The 16,823-nt window shown below is 44.4% G+C and overlaps 1 protein-coding gene across 1 annotated transcript in view; it reads left to right on the top strand.

Annotated features, from left to right (window-relative positions):
* The first annotated feature begins 262 nt into the window (after nt 1–262).
* Nucleotides 263–16,823, top strand: part of Prkca (protein kinase C alpha) — a 389,175-nt gene continuing 372,614 nt past the window's right edge. Inside the window, exons 1-2 of the mRNA XM_021214044.2 lie at nt 263–698; nt 3,521–3,552. Coding sequence (XP_021069703.1) covers nt 526–698; nt 3,521–3,552 — 205 coding nt within the window. The 5' untranslated portion in view covers nt 263–525. The remainder of the gene's footprint in view (nt 699–3,520; nt 3,553–16,823) is intronic.

Here is a 16,823-nt window from a genome sequence, read left to right as displayed (position 1 = left end):
TCCGCCCCTCCCGGCTTCTTCCTGGGCTGGGCATCTCCAGGGCCTCTCCCTGACCGCCGCCCTCGGCTGTTGGCGGGGCTCACAGGGGCCCCCCAGTCCGCGTGTCCAGCTCCTTGCAGCGCAGCGCAGAGGCCCTGGGCTCGCCCCGCGCGCGTCCCCGTCCCGCGCGCTCCTACTCCAGGCCGCGCGCGCGCGTGCACACATACACACGCTAGCTCTCCGGGCATGCGCAGTGGGCGGCGCCGCTCCGGGCCGCCTCTTGCCGCCGCGAGTAGGAAGCGCGAGCGCCGGGCGCTGGGCTGTCAGTGAGCGTGGGGCCAGCCAGCGAGCCAGAGAGCCGGAGAGAGCCAGAGAGAGCGGCTCGCCTCCCAGCTCCAAGCAGCGCAGCGCCCGCCCGGCTCTCCCCGGCCACCGCCGCCACCACCGCACCTCAGCAGCACCGCCACCTCGGCCGCCGCCCCCGCCCACCCCGGCCCTCCCCGGCTGCTGCTCCCCGGAGGAGGCAAGAGGTGGTTGGGGGGGACCATGGCTGACGTTTACCCGGCCAACGACTCCACGGCGTCTCAGGACGTGGCCAACCGCTTCGCCCGCAAAGGGGCGCTGAGGCAGAAGAACGTGCATGAGGTGAAAGACCACAAATTCATCGCCCGCTTCTTCAAGCAACCCACCTTCTGCAGCCACTGCACCGACTTCATCTGGTAGGTGCGCGCGGCAGCCCCGGGGACCCAGGAGCCACCTTTGCCCGGGGCTCAGGTCTCCTTGTCCAGGGGACTTAGGCTCGGGGACGTCTCTGAGCCCCGGCGCGTCCTCACTCTCACGGCCAGGACTCCTCCGAGAACTTAAGAGTGCCCGGCCGGAGTCCGAACTCTTGCCAGGAGTGACAGGCGCGCACCCACGCGGGACACTCCCTGGAAAGTGGCCCGGCGCTGCCACGCATGCCCTGCTGCCCTGAAGGGACGCTTGGCTCTGCACGGGGTGACTCGGATGAGGGGGAAGGTCCTCTCGCCTCTCCTGGGGCGCACAGGTCTTCTCCGTCGCCAAGCGGAGCGGCCAATGGGCCCGGTGGGAGCGAAGGGACAGGAAAGAGAGATTGCTGGAGTCAAAGTGGCCCCAGGACGCGCAAGAAACACGCCCCGGAGTAGAGGGGAGCCACGGCGCGCCGCTCCAAGTTGCTGGCGAGCCAGGCTGGGCGCGTTCCGGGGAGTGTTTGTGCCTCGCGTCGGGCTGGGACTCCGCTGGAACCTTGGGTCCCTGCCTACTGTAGGCTGTTTCTACTGGGCACGGAGACTTTGACTTTTCTGGCTGAGCCCAGAGGGGGGAGAGTGGGGAGGGAGAGAGATGGAAGGCAGCAAACTGTTGAAAGCTTGCCGTGGGGGAGGAGGGCTAACCCGGCAGGCAAATGGCAGAGGGCAGAGGGAGTCATTTAAAATAGACCCTGTCAACAGGAGATTAGACCTGTAACCCAGTTGATGAGGACAGAGGGCTTATTTAAGAAAAATACTGTAATGGCTAAAGGTGTCCGCGCTCAGGTGATTTCCACTGAACGCCAAGCATTGGTAACTGAGGGGCTTGATAAAAAGAAGGGTTCAAGGATCTATCTCTCTGGAGCCGGTGGAATTAGGTAAAATTGTGTTTATGCAGATTTATGGGTTTTTTTTTTTTTTGAAATTTTTTTTTTGTGAGAGAATTACAGCTTTCATCAGATTTCCAAAATGTCAGCCCCCCCCCCCCAATCTCAATGCTTAGAAATCGTCCCTCTCCCACGACTTTGAACACCAAGTGTCAGCTTTCTCTGGTGATACCCTGACTCTTTTGACCATGTGTTTGGAGTAAGAAGGATCTTATAAGCAAGAGCTATGGCCGGGGCTCCTTAGCTCCCTCCTGGGAAGGGAGCTGCTGCAAGGGGCGAAGTGCACCTAGACACCAAGCAGTCAGTGTTATACATAATGGGGTATCCTAGTGGCTATAGGACAGATGGTGCTGAATCCAGTCCACCCAGAGAAGAGAATTAAAAGGGGGAACCCCACCATCAGGGTGCCAATATGATGCCTGATTTTTCCCTTCTTTTAAGAAATCATTCAGTAGGGTACCTTGGTGAACAGCACAACCACTTTACACTCTCCATAGTGTAGTTAGCATCTGAAGCAATCACGCTCAAGGAGTGGGTGACAGTAGATAAGGCTCCTTAAGATGGGTCTTTAGCGCTGGGGTTAAGGGAGGATATTGCATTTGGCAGGTTGCAGCCTCCCATGTTAACCGCGAGATTCTAGTCAAAGGGGACAGGGTGATAATTACTTCTACAGGAAGTAGATACATTAGAAAAAGGACTTACATTTTTACCAAGCTCACTTCTCAGTCTCCACTCTCACTGCCCAGAGGACCATTCCCAGGTCAACTGATGAGGTCCTCCGAGTACCGGATTCACTGTGGTGTGAAGGGAAAGGTTCCCGTTCCCTTCCACTCTGAATAGTTCCACACAAGCACAAGGGCCGCACTTAATCTTAAAGCAGTCAGTTGGATGGCCAGGGAACCCCATCAAGATCATCTTGCAGTGGATTTAATTTCTCTGGTTTCCTTCATTATGGTTTCTATGAGTCTTTGGTTTGCAATTTAATTTCAGTATTTAAGCACTTGTATTTTAATGCTAAATATTTGAGCCTAGATTTTTTTTTTTTGGTAGGGTGATGACATTAAGATAATTATAAAGGACTGTAGAGTGCTTTGTAAGTTTAAAATGCTCTGCAAAGCAAGAGATTATGAGCCACCTCTGAGAACATTCTGATGCAGTGCGTTCTGTTGGAACAGTGTTTGTAGTCAAATATCCATGTCAGGACTCTGTACTTACAGAGTCAATTCTCTAAAATGATTTACAAGAGCAGAGTGGTCTCAGTATAGACTTTGAATGCCAATGGTTCTCAGTGAAATTAGACCACAGATAATCTCAAGTACAAGCCATAGCAGCGATGTTACATCAAATCGGGTTCCTTCAGCAGCCCAGATGGACTGTAAACAGTGGTACTGTAAACAGTGGTACTATTTGACAGTTCTTAGACACATACTACTTGGAACAAACTTCTAACAATCTACTTTTTGGTTGTCTTTAGCGAGAAAAAAGTTTCTTTGTTTTCAGGACTAAAAAGTAACCCCCCTGCCCCCAGTACCCAATTTTTAAACCACAAGCTCCCTTTTGTCAGTGAATTGTAACCAACTATTTTAAGTTTGAAGTCATGTTCTTATTTTGAAATTTAAATACCAATCACAAAACGGAAAAGACCAGATAGATAGAAACTTGGTAACAGTTCAGTGGTCCTTTATAGACAGATTTACTTGGTTATTTTTAAAAAGATAAATACACACAGTCTTCTAGTTAAATACTTAGGGGTGTTTTTTTCCTTATTGAGCTCTTGGGTTTCAAGTATAGACTTTTAGACCTTGTAGAGTACTTGCTCATGTAACTTGCTACAATGTGGTCTCAGTGGGAAGGATGCTAAAATGTTTGTTCTTGTTTTCTGTTTTCCAGGGGGTTTGGGAAACAAGGCTTCCAGTGCCAAGGTAAGCTGCCTCGGTGGGCTTCATTTCCAAGTACACCCAGAAGTGAGCACTGCACATGGGAACTGTACTTCTGCTCAATATTTCTTTGTGATCTGAAAGATATGTTACTTAGATAATATTTTCAAAACACAAGTAATATTAGTGTGTTCCTTTTAAGGAAAAAAAAAACACATAGTATTGCCTAGTAATCTGCACATAGAACTTCCTTTTTTTTTGTTCATTGGAAAAAAAAAAGCAAAAGCCGTCCTGTAATTTTGTTTTATTTTATTTTATTTTATTTTTGCCGAGAACATTCTTGTCAGAAACTTCTGTCTTTGTGTGGGTGTTTAGAAAAACAAAGCGGGGGGGTGGTGGTGAAATCACTTTGTATTCATGTGACTTTTTTTTCCCTTTCCTTTCTCAACTTTTTCACCCTATATATTGTATACCCGAGGCAATTAGTTTTAGGCTATACATAATTTCAAGAAAGTTGTGTAGATCACCCATTGTCACCAGGAACAACGCATGCACACTTTGACATTACGTCAGTGATACCGGGTGATTGTCAGCTCTAGTATCACTGTGCAATGTGCCTTTCCTCCAGCTTGAGTCCATACTTCATGCATGCTCTCCTGTGGCAGGCTCCACGGGGTTTCCTCCCTCACCTACAATGGCATTGTGCTCACCACAGCCACCACTGTTGTGCGGCCATCAAATACCGAACTTTTTATATTCTCTGTCTTATCTGTTGAGTTGGATAAATAGCTCCATTATAGCTCGAGAAGGCGTTTCAAGTTCCCTGGCTCGCCTGCTGGCTTGTGTGCTCATTGCCTATAGCGTGTTTATTTAGTTCCAGTTATATTTCCCATCTGGGCATAGGTTTATTATTAGGGCAAGTGGAAAGCACATTCTAGCCTGGAAAATACTGTCCTATGACTGTCTCTTAATAAGTGCATTAGAGAAAGACACAGCATGTGCTTTTCTATTTTACAAGTGATGGTGTATTATTAAATTGATTATCTTTTTGTAAACTTCCAATTTGGTGACCTTGTTCCTAATACACATATTAGAGAGGGGACATTTTATAGTATAATGATCATTAATATTGTACCTTTCTTAATTCCACAATGTGATGTGCTTTGAGCTCTGATTGAATGAGGCATTTTGAGAGCTCCATTTGGAAATGAATGGTATTCCTTTTAAACCAAGAGGCAAGCATGCTACATCAGCCTTTGTAGCAGATGAAAGACAGATAGGCTTTGGTTCTCAAAGTTCTGGGCCTGAGTTCTATGCATTTGGTTTGGGTCTAGGTTTGAAAGCGATTTTTAGGTAATTCAAAGATGCAAATGAGATCTAAGTCTGTTACTATTTTGATTTTTGCTTCGCTTTGAGTCAGAGCCTATGGAAACTTACAAGAAAAATGTTACTGAATTTCCTCAAATTGTCCAGGAGAAAGTAGATATGTTGTTTTAAAATGGTATCATTTTTTCCCCCATGACAATGATTTAGAGTCACCCGGTCTCTGCCAGCTCATTGGACAGAACAAGTATTGTGGGTAAAGTAACAGTGTGCCCATGGTTTAAGGTCACCGGCTCTGTGAGATTCCCTACACAGCATGTGGTGAGCTTCCAGTGGGTTCTTGGATTAACAGCCTCATGCCTCATAACTTCCTTTTATATGGTTTCTTTTTTAAAAATATACCCATAAAATGTTTAAAAAGTGAAATAGTCCACTCCTTTCTCTTTCTACCTCCCAGGGATAATGTCTTTTAAAAAAAAAACACCCATTCAGTTTCCATTGGCATGCACTTCATTGTAAGAGATTGAACTCTTAGGTTATCTGTGCAGGGCGCATTGCTTTCCCCCAGCAGATGCTAAATAGCTGTCTGAGCCAGCCTCAGTTCTGTCTGATTCTACGAAGTGGTTATTCACCCTTGTCTCCTCCACTGGGGATGTCAATTGCTACTAAGTTTACCCAGACACACTATAGAGAACATCCCTGGGAACCAGTGTAGGTGCTTCTAGAATGGATACCTAGAAGTGTGGAGGTGTGCATTCTAAATTTTAATGGGAACTGTAAAATTGTCCAAAAGGGCTCCAATGTACAGTTCACTATGAATATAAAGTGTGCTTGCCCTTCCCTTCACTCTCTGGGTAGAGAGGCTGCTATAGAAATTGGCTTTATCTTTTGCTAATGTCAGGGGAAGAGGACCTTACATTTAACTTCTGTCTCCTGGGCTTTTAGTGAGGTCAAAGCCCCTGCCCCATGTGAGGTAGGCATTTGTATTTCTTCTGTGAATTTCTTTACTAGATTTACAATAATACATGGACAACTGTACTATACACAAATACAAATACACTAATTAGAGAAGAATGCTTTATGGCCAGTTCTTGGCTTTAAAGAATTTATCTTTTGATTGCTTTAAGTAATGAATCCCCTTAGTACAAACACTCAGTTTAATTCCTAGTAACCTTTTCAAGGATGATGGTATTTAGAAGTTCTATCTGCTGCTACATCTTGTTTAGTGTGTATCATCTGTGCTTGACTTCTTGTGGCCATATTGTATCTTATTGTGGTAACTTAATTAAGAAAGATGCTCTGCCTAGGGCAGCGCTTTTACTCCCCAAGCAGTACTTATGCCGCCTGACTTGCTTTTAATGCCTTCTTAAATTCAGTCTTTCTCTGAGCACCTGACCATCTTGGAATACATTCATCTTAATGTCCTGACTTTCTTTCCTTTGGTTCTGGTTATTAGAAAGTTATTCCTATTCAGGAGACGAACTCATCCTCACCTACACCATTGGACAGCCCTTTCTTCCAAATAGCAGCCTGAGTTTAGGGAAAAAAAATTTTTTTTTGCGAAAGGATCTCACTGTGTAAACCCAGGCTGGACTTGAACTCTCAGAGATCATTCTACTTCTGCCTCCTGAGTGCTGGCATTAAAGGCATAAACCACCATGCCCAGCCCTGAAGCTTTTTACATTCTTAGTACATTGGCTTTTTCTTATATGATGACAATATTTTCTAGCTACAGAAGCAGTTTGTTGTTTTGGTCAGTAGGTTGAATAGTTGTAGCAATTGTACCCTACTCCTTTTCTCCTGCCCCCTCCCTCCCTCTCTTCTCTGCTTTTCCTTTCTCTTCCCCTTCTTCCCTTGCATATGTTGTAAATAAGAGTCACATATCTGCGTCACAAGTAATATAACTTTGTCATAGTTTTGCCTAGTGAATGATAAGAATTATGATACTAAATTAATCGATGAATTTCAGCCCTAAAAGCTGAATCTATGTCACTAGAAGAAGGGAGCCTATCGACACGTGGAACACTTAAGTTTATTTCCTTGGCCCAAGATTTAATATAAATGGAATCAGGGCAACTTCCAGAGAAGTGTTTGTTGAGTTATTTGCATTCTCCCAAAGTGGCTGTTGTGCCATTCTTATTTATATGCATTGTGGGTACACAATGATATCACTAGGCCTGATAACCAGGAGGACCCCGCGTGAGAGTCTACTGTCTGGATGGAGATGAAATCGAGAACATTTAATACTAGGGAGAAGAAAAAAAAGCTCACCATGGGCCCAGAAGTCATGAAACAGCTTCCTTAAGATCGTCAGCAATCAAGGCAACCTTGTCTTTTTGTATCTCTTAAAGGTTGGCTGTGAGGCTCATAGCTGCTTACTGATTCCTGTATTTTTTTTTTTTTTTAACTTGGTGACCCCAGGGCTTTTTTCATTCCCTTAACAGGAGCAGGTAATCAATCCTCACTCATGTTTTCTTTCTCTTCTTTTTTTTTTTTTTTTTTCTTCAGGAAAAGGAAGTAGACTTGTGTGGCCTAGGCATTGGTAGCACTAAGCTTGAGTCTGTTGGGCAAGGAGGTCTGTGTCCAGGCAGGATCTCTGTCTTGCATCAGTTGCTCCCAAAAGCATGTGTCTAGGACTGAGTGGTCCCTGTTGCTGCTCTCTCACAGAGCCTGGGCCTCTGGGGCTCTCTGCTACTTTCACTACTGGAAATGGGACTGAGCCAAGACATTTTTTTCCCTTCTCAGAGTTAGCAGCAGCCCTGCCCATCTCTAATTACAGTGGTGGAAGCAGCCTCAGAAAAAAAAAAAAGAAAACAAACCAAAAAAAAAACGTGACCTGCTTCTGTGAGGTGCCAGGCAGTTACTTAGAGATTGTTGCATCTAGCTGGCCTCTGGATTTTTCCTCCTTTTCTCTTTCAGTTCTCTCTCTTTTTTGGTTAGTATCTATCACACATTAAAATGAACTTTCAGCCCAGGCTGTTTGGTTGAAATATCCCTGAGGTAGCATTGGAAGTCAGCTCTGTCTGTAACTATAGGAGTCCATGACCCTGCAGGGTCAACCCTGGGTTCTCAGAGCGCCGTAGGAATGAATCTGCATTTCTCCACTGCACAGCGGTTAGGAATCTTGAAGGTCTCTTGCTAGGGACATGCAAATCATATTCTGTCCTTTACTTGGAACTCTACCGAATCTCCAACTTTTCAGTAATAAAAGTCAGCTTTTCTTCTGCTGTGTTGGTTGACACTTGACTTTAAAGCCCTGTTAACATACCTGACCAGGATGGGTTTTGCATTCTCTCAAGAAAGTGAAAATTGGTGTTTGATCTGGGGCGGGGGGGGGGGCAGGAAAGAAAGAGCACTGATCTGCAATGCAAGCTGAGAGATTCTAGAGGGAGATTCACTTAATGGAGGCTGACTCTTTTTTGAGACAGTGTCTCATATAGACCAGGCCGGCCTTGAACTTGCAATGTAGCCGAGGATGACCTCAAACTTCCCATCTTCTTGCCTCTGTCTGTCAGATGCTGGCATTACAGGCGTGTACACTGTGCTTTGTTTGTGGGCCGGGGATTAAATACTAGGCAAGCTCTCTACCAGCTTAGCTATTTGCTCGGGCTGAGGCTGACCTTTAAACAGAAATGGGGCAGAGGGGATTGTGTTGGCAGCCTTGTAGGAAAGGGATGTCCAGTTGTCCTCATCTGCCAAGTAGTGTGGTACCAGGTGCCAGGAGATAGACAAGGGCTGAGGGCCAAGATGAGCACAATTGTGAGCTTGGCCAACTTGAATGGAATATTTGTTCTTCTCATGCTCTGGAATCTCTGTCTCTGTCTGTCTGTCTGTCTGTCTGTCTGTCTGTTTTGTGGTACTTGGAATTAAACCTAGGACCACTAAGTCGTTTGAAGGATGCACATCTTATAGGTAGCACAAAAACTTAACCTCCTAAAACTCAGAGTGAGCTCTAGCTGCCTATGGGCTTCACACCTGTGTCAGAGGTTTCTGTAATCATTTGTCTATAAAGCAGAGACTTGCCCTTTGACCTCCCCTTTCTGACAGGTTCCTCACTCCTAGATGATAGCTATAACTAAACTCTTTTTAAAAACCTCTTCGCGCATGTGCATCTCTGTGTGCACTTTTGTTTGTGAGTGGAGCTGCATACATGTAGAGACAGGAGAGTGAGCTCAGACAGTGGTCCTTGTCTTCCACCTTGTAGAGACAGAGTCTGTTTTCTTCCACTGGTTTATGAACTACTGGGGATTCTCCTGCCTCTATCTCCTATCTCCCTTTAGGAACATTAGGATTGCATATCTGCATCATACTGCTCGGGCTTTCTAACCTGGGCTCAGGGGATTTGAACTCAGGTCTTCATGGCTGTGTAGTAAACATTTCCACTGAGACGTCTCCTTAGTCCCCTTTAGATGAATTCTTGGTGTTAACATGGAACTCTAGAGAGTTTGTAACAATGTACAAAGTACCACACTCCTTGTAATATCTGTCACTTAGAAGTTGTGGGGGGGGGGAGGGGGAGCGCAGCCCAGGCTCATCTCAGCTCTCCCTCCCCCCATCCAGTAAAGAATTATACTGTTTGTTATAAGTCGGGGTTCTAGGCTGGGGCGGGTGTCAGATGCCGTGTGCCCCTTCTTAAGAGGTTTCTGATTAATTGCTGAGTGGTTCTCTTTCACTTGGGGAGTGAGTGTGCTCTGTTGTTTTATTAACACACTTGCTCCCCCACCAGAAGCCAGAGCTGCAGTGTGTGCGGTGCTTCCCCCCTTCGCAGGCAGCGGGGACCTAACAGATGCTTACTTTTGCGGAGGAGTTGGACAGCCAGGCTCCTTCCCTTTTGTTTTATGGTTTCTTGATTTCATGCTCTCGGATGGCAGTGCCCCCTCCCAGACACTATCACCCAAACTGAAGTTTTTAGACACAGCAGCCTAACTTAGGTTGTGCATCTTTCCTTTATAGAGTTAGACCAGTTTCAAAACAGCTTTGATTTCTGAGCTGCCCTGATCTGGTGCCGTTCAGAACTCAGCAGCCTGCGGCTACCTCAGTGTCCCCTGCCTCTTCAGACTTTCCAGTGGATGTTTCCCTCTTCATGGAGGAATGCTTCTCCCTTTGGTCCTCTGGTCCATCAAAAGTTGCAGTTGACCAGGTGACATCTGTGACTTTAAATCTTAGCTGCAGTGTAGCTTAGGCCTGTCCCAAGCTGCCAGCCCTTCTGGAGATTTATGCCCATCATGGGAGCTTGTCACTACATCTCTCTGCCTCACTCTTCCTCTGCTGATGGAGTGCAGGATTGAGACTTCTTTCTGTGTGTGTCTCCAGTGGTTAGTGCAGTGCCTGGTACTTTATAGACACTATGTAAATATTTGTTGGGTGTGTGATTATTATTAAATATTAGAGAAGTTATGATACAGATGTTCACAACCAGGAAGATAGTGACTTTTGGCTGAGTTTCTTTCTTTCTTTCTTTCTTTCTTTCTTTCTTTCTTTCTTTCTTTCTTTCTTTCTTTCTTTCTTTCTTTCTTTCTTTCTAAAGCTAACTTCTTATCTAAAGATATGTCAACCTTCAGAGGACTCGGCAGCTAGGCAAAACAGAGAGCAGAAAAATCCAGTCTGTATCTGTAAAGAGTTGTGTGTAGTGCTGACCCTAATAAATTAGCACAGTGGGAGTGAAACATATATTCATTCTCTCTTATGAGAAGTATGCAGGCACCAGGAATAAATCTTCGCCACAAATAAAACAAGGACATCTTATGGGCTGTATTAGGAAGGCAAGATGTGTTGAATCCAGGGTGAAAAATTGAAGCTGCTCTTCAGGGCACGTTTGTCCCTGTCACTTCAATGTTCTGTTTTACTTTGAGATCGCTAATAGCTGACCCCACATTGCCGTGCCCAACCACATTGATCCTGTTATTTTTAAACTTCCTAAATTTGAAAGGCTTTTAAAGCCTCAAGGTGACGAAGGGATGAGAATGGTGGTATAAAATGCCCGTAATTGAATCGCAGCAGCTTTAAAGGTTTTATTCAAATAGAAAACAGAAAAAGCTAACATTGTTAGGTGCTATTCACCATCATGGTTTTCCCATTTCAGGTGATTTTTATTCTAAAAGTGCCCTAGAATCTCCTGGGCAGAAGGAGGGAGTTGAGAGCGTCTGCAGCCTGGAGCAGAGGCCTGGGTTCAGGTTGTAGTCGTTTTGAAGAAATAGTCTCCCCTCTAACTGGAAAACAGTTCCTTTTGGTGCCTGTGAAGCCTGGGTCTGTAGACGAGGAAAAAATGACGTCGTTAAGAGGAAACAGCACCAAGCCACCTCTCTGGGATGAGACTTGAGTGGCCTTTGCAGTCCTCACCCTTCTCAGACTTTCCACAGCAAACACTTCATTTCAACTCTTGTTTTCCACCAAACTGTGAAACGCAGGGGAGACATGAAGTTAAGCCATAAGCCCAGGGTGGGGACACAGTATTAACAGTTAGAGTGAGCTGAAATTGCTAAAACCAAATTTTTTTTTTTTTTTAAAAACCTCCCTATTAAATTATACAAAGGGGGAAAATGACTTGTGGAAATAGGTTTTTGTGAAGAATGGAACAGAGGGGAATGGCTTGATTAATTGCCAGCACAAAGCTGGAATTATTCAGGAGAAGTTCACAAAGTAAGATCGGCGTAAGGACAGTCCATCTTTCATGTTGCCTTCCCCCACTGTCTCCCCACACCCCATATCTACACATTTCTATTTTCAGTATTGTAAGAAATGCAAGGTCCATCTGTCTTGTCTGGGCAACTTTAATAAAGAACTGAAAAATCACTAATGATGTGAATATGGGGCACAAAGGCATCTTATAGGTCCATTTAGGTCTGATTTGAGCAAACTTTTTTTTTTTGTTCAGTGTGATTATATATGCAAACGTTCTACCACCAAGTTGTACCCCCAGTCCCAACCATGACTCTTTGGATGTATCTCCTCACTCCTGTGTCGTACTCACGAGCATTACCTTGTGCTTGAAACACAATGACAACCACTTTCTCCCCTCTTCTCCCATATAGTGTTTTCAACATTAGGCACGGGTTCATGTACTTTAATTAATTTGAACATTAGTTGGCCTCAACAATTGTAAAGAAGAAAGTAAGCAGTGTTGCTTCCATTTTATAGGTAGATATGCCAGAGGAGAAGGTTTTGATACATGTTTACAGTTTGGTTGTGGTAGAACTGGGACTCAAACCCAGGTCTATATGCTGGGTTATTAAGCTATGGGCTGTGCTGCCTCTCACAAGTCTCCATTTAGTTTTTGTCACTCATTGACCACGCTTGATTGTGGAGGTGTTGAAGGATAAAGAGCCAATACAGCAGGGGTGTACTTTAGATGCATGAACTATCATTGCATCTGTACCATTCCAGAGGTTTAGTGCACAGCATTATAAGCTTGTACAGGAACTTATACACGGAGCCCAAGAAGTCCTCCATGAGAGCATCAAATTATGACTTAACATCTAGTATGTGCAGAATATTATACTCTAGTCTGGATGAATTAATTGTGGAAGCATGTGGGAAGGCAGCACATATTGTTTGTACATACTAGATGATGGCTTTAGATTTGGGCTTAGAGGGTGTGTGGATTTTTCTTTCTTTGGGATGATGGGGGAGACATTCTAAGATTAGGAAATACTAGCAGGAAGCATGGTAGATGAGTGGGGATTTAGCTCAGTGGTAGAGCGCTTGCCTAGCAAGCGCAAGGCCCTGGGTTCGGTCCTCAGCTCTGGGAAAAAAAAAAAAAAAAGACAAAATAACAACATGTGTTCTAATAGCAAAACAGACCTGGACGGGAAGCCGTATTATTTAAGATGTTACCAGTCCCAACCGCCAAGTCCTAGAGCAGATCAGGGAACTGTTTATGGGGCTATTGGTACCTGCTGACTCAGTGTGCAGTGGCTCTTTTGCAAGGATACATTGTTTCCTCATGTGTCTGTTTGTTCTTACTGTGTCTTGTTCATGTTTCAGGAAAATGTTACAGTGAGGGAAATTAGGCATGTAGCTTCTTATGAAAGATACATCATATCGAAGTAGGAAAGGCCCTTGCTGCCACCTTATCACTGCTGCTGGCTCTCTCTAAGGAAGCCTAAGAGACTGATTACAGTTACTTTAGAAGTCTAGGGCTCTTGGTTCATGGAAATTAGGTCTAGATATGATATTCTCAGTTATACTAGATATGGGAGGGAAAATATAATCAGAACATTTACATATTTAAAACAGACAGCATTGCTTTAGCAACTAGCTGTTCATTTAGATTTTTTTCCTGTTCATTCCCATTGGCTGTTGCTTTATTTCTTCCAGTCTGATGCATTTTCAGCATACTAGAGAACTTAGCAAGAGATGCCCCTGAGCTCTGGGGCTCCAGGTTGAAATAGAAGATAGGTTTTCACCTGGACTTTTATTGGAGCTCCCAGGGGAGAAATGGCAGTTTTCGCAACACTACTCCTGGGCTCACGTGTGCTTTCAATGTGTGCCTATTGTGCTCTTCCCGTGGAGAGCTGGCAGTGCCACCCCTGCCCAGCAGCAGGGACACTGGAGCAGAGAGAAGTTAAACAGCTCACCCTCCATCGTGCCAGCAGGGAGTGGTGGCGCTGGGACTTGAAACCAGGCAGATTGAGTGACAGTGTGGGTTTCCAGGGCAGTGTTTTCTTCGCAGCTGAAGCTGCACACACCCTTTTACTCATCTCACTGCATTTGTTCTTCCTTCAGGTTTTAAAGTGAAGGATGACTTGTGGTGCTGTCTATGACAATAGACACAAAGGTCTAAGGGACCAGAGAAAGCTTGACTTGTGCCCATGGAGGCTTTGCTTAATTCACCTCTAGACTTACCTCTGCAGCCAGGCATCCGCCTTAGAGGTGGAGTACTTGCCCGACAAACGTGGGTCCTGGGTCTCATCCCTGGCACAAACCACACCAGACCAAACCATTTTACCATGAAGGTAAATGCCAGAACTCAGCTTAAATTCTTTTTCATGTTTTATGTTAATACTTGAGGTTCTAGTGGGTGGATTCACATAACCATATAACTGCCATAACTAACATGGCCCATAGACAGAATGTCTTGGAATAGAAGAAGGGACTTTACTATTGAAAGCAATGTAAATATTGATTCCTAACTATAATATGTAGAAGACCTTAAAGTGCTTCCTGTTCTGTCTTGTAAATTCAAGTACCTCTCAGTCCAGATGTTATTACCATAACCATTCCACAAAGCATGTTTAGCATTCCACAGGTCGAGTGCAGACTACAGTGATCATGTTGGGAGTCATTGTCCAGTAATAATCCTAAACTTGTCTTTGGAATAAATCTAGTTTTTAATGTGCTGAGTTTAGTCACTAAATGTGTTCTGTCCCTCCAGTTTCACACTGGTGGCATCCATCTGACAACTCAGTTGACAGACATTTGGTGTCAATTTTAAAGTGTGGCTCTCATATTATTTTATTTCTCTATACTACATCTATGTGATTTTCAAAAAATTGGATGGTTAGTAGTTACAAACAGCTTAGAAGGATGCATAACTTATTTAATTTATTTATTTACTTTTTAGAACCAAATTAAAGTTTATTGCCTAAAGCTGACATGTGTTCCACTTTTAGTTTGCTTAATTGTGTAGCCAGGGATCTGTACCAGTTAGTATGGGGATGGACAACGGAGCTGTCTAATGTCCAGGTCATGCAGTTTAGCTTTCAAGATACATTCCTGGACTGGGGCAGGGGCAGTTGATGGGCTTCAGCTTCAGCTTGGTGGACTAAATGAATCCAATACAAGGCCTACAGCATTGATACAGAAGCTCTGAGCCTTTCGCTTCAACTTTGCATTTAATATGATAACGAGATATGTTGCTAATCTTTTGTGGATGCTTTGGCTTCTCTCTCTCTCTCTCTCTCTCTCTCTCTCTCTCTCTCTCTCTCTCTCCCTCCCTCCCTCCCTCCCTCCCTCCCTTCCTTCCTTCTCTTCATTTAAAGTAAACCCTGGGTCTAGGGAGATCACTCAGCAGATAAAGTGCTTACCAAACAAATGTGAGGACCCGAGTTCAGACACTCAGTACCCATATAAAAGCTGCTATGGTGGCTCCTGTCTGTACCCCTGGTGCCGAGTGCTGAGGACCTGCAGATCCCAGGGGCCCATTGGCTGAAGAAGCAAGCTGTAGGTTCAGTGAGAGATGTCGTTTCAAATGAAGAAACAACACAAACAGCGAAGATGAAGAGCGATGGAGCAGCCCATGTGTTTCTGTATTGTGCTCCGTGGACTGGAGTCAGGAATGCTGCTGCCTGTGAGTGTGGGTAACCACCCAGCAACATCCATACCACATCCAGCAGCCCAAGGGATGTTTGTAGTGCAGGCCCCAGGTTCCTCTAGCTTTCTTTGGAAAATAACAGTTTCTTCTAGGAACAGAATCACAGCTTTCATTTAACTCTAGAAGTTCCAAGTAAATTAGGATGGTGGTATGTTTAACTTCAATAATTTATAGATAAACAGCCTGGCAATTGTATACAAAGACCTATTTAAAAGAAAAGACTTTTGAATTTATATTATATTGAGAGTTCATGGGCAAGGAAAAGACTCCCCTTGGAATTATATACCTTTCTTTCTTAGCTTGCCTTGATCTTCTACCAGAACTGATTTTGCATTTTAATTAATTAATTAATTGTTTTTGTTCTCTTAGTCTTCAGATGCACATATTTTTAGTCATCCCCTGAGCAAGAATCACAGGCTGATGTAAACCGCGGTGTTTATATTTGGTTGCTTTGCTCGCAGTATTCCAAGTGGTCCCACTCTTAGAATGAAAGTTACTTCTAGACAACAGTCCAAGCCAGAGGCAGGGTTAAGCCTTTGTTTCCTACAGTTTCCGTGTCGTAGATTTGAGGTTCTGATCTCAGAACTGTGGACGCAGCTAATAACCACTCAAAATAAACAACGTGGCAGATCCAATGATAAATGAAACAACAATGTTTATTCACTCCAGTTCCCAATATTTATTTTCTGGCCAAAGCTGAGTACAACACTAAACTCTTGTAAATATTCCTCAGGGGAAAAAAAAATGTTTCCCATGTGCTGGGTTTATTTCTAAGTTGCATTAAAAATTGGCCCTGAGGTTAGCAAGGTGGCTCAGTAGATATAAAGGTACTTGCTACAAAGTCTTAGAACCTGAGTTCGATCCCTAGTATCTACCTGGTAGAAAGAAAAAACACTGATTTTTCACTAATTGTCCTCTGACCTTCACATGTGTGCCACTGTGCACATGTACACACACACACACACACACACACACACTAAAATAAGTAAAATGTAATAAATGATTTAAAAATGACTCCCAGAAGATAGTTCTTTTTCATTGGTGAGTTCTCTGGGCATCCTCTTGGGCATTCTGAATCACTCCAACAGTCTTTGAAACATGTTCAAGACCGGAAACTGAGGAAGGAAGGTTGTGTTGGAGATATTCTAAAGAGTTTGAAATCATTGCCATAGGTGAGCTGTGTGTGAATGTTTGTGAAATCTTTGACTGTCCTTTTACTCCCACTAGTTCTCCGTTGTCCCTCTGGGATGGCAGCCTCCCCCTGTGGCATGCTTCCCTTCCCAGTAACCCAGCTCACTTCTCTGGAGGGAACCCCCTGGGTGGTTCTCCATGAGAGGGGGTCTACATGTGTTTATTCCATGTGCTCTGGTTGTGTCAAGCACATCTTGTCTCAAAGTGTCTAGTTCTAACTGGAGCTCCTTCCTGTCAGCTTCTGCTTTAATTACATGGATTATTAATTAATTAATTGTGGCAAACTGGGTCTCACATTGTTGTCTGGGCTGGCCTCAAAAGCATGTTCCTCCTGTGTCTAAACTTCAAAGTTCTGTAATTACAGGTGTGTGCCATCATTCCCAATTCTTTGTTTACTTTAGAAGAAATAGGATTCTTTTCCTAAACTAATTTAATTTCTCTCTCTCTCTCTCTCTCTCTCTCTCTCTCTCTCTCTCTCTCTCTCTCTCTC

The sequence above is a fragment of the Mus pahari genome, chromosome 14 (genome assembly GCF_900095145.1).
Source record: "Mus pahari chromosome 14, PAHARI_EIJ_v1.1, whole genome shotgun sequence".
Taxonomy (NCBI): Eukaryota; Metazoa; Chordata; class Mammalia; order Rodentia; family Muridae; genus Mus; species Mus pahari.
Note: the sequence above shows the minus strand (reverse complement) of the source record. Positions and strands in the feature narration are given on the sequence as shown.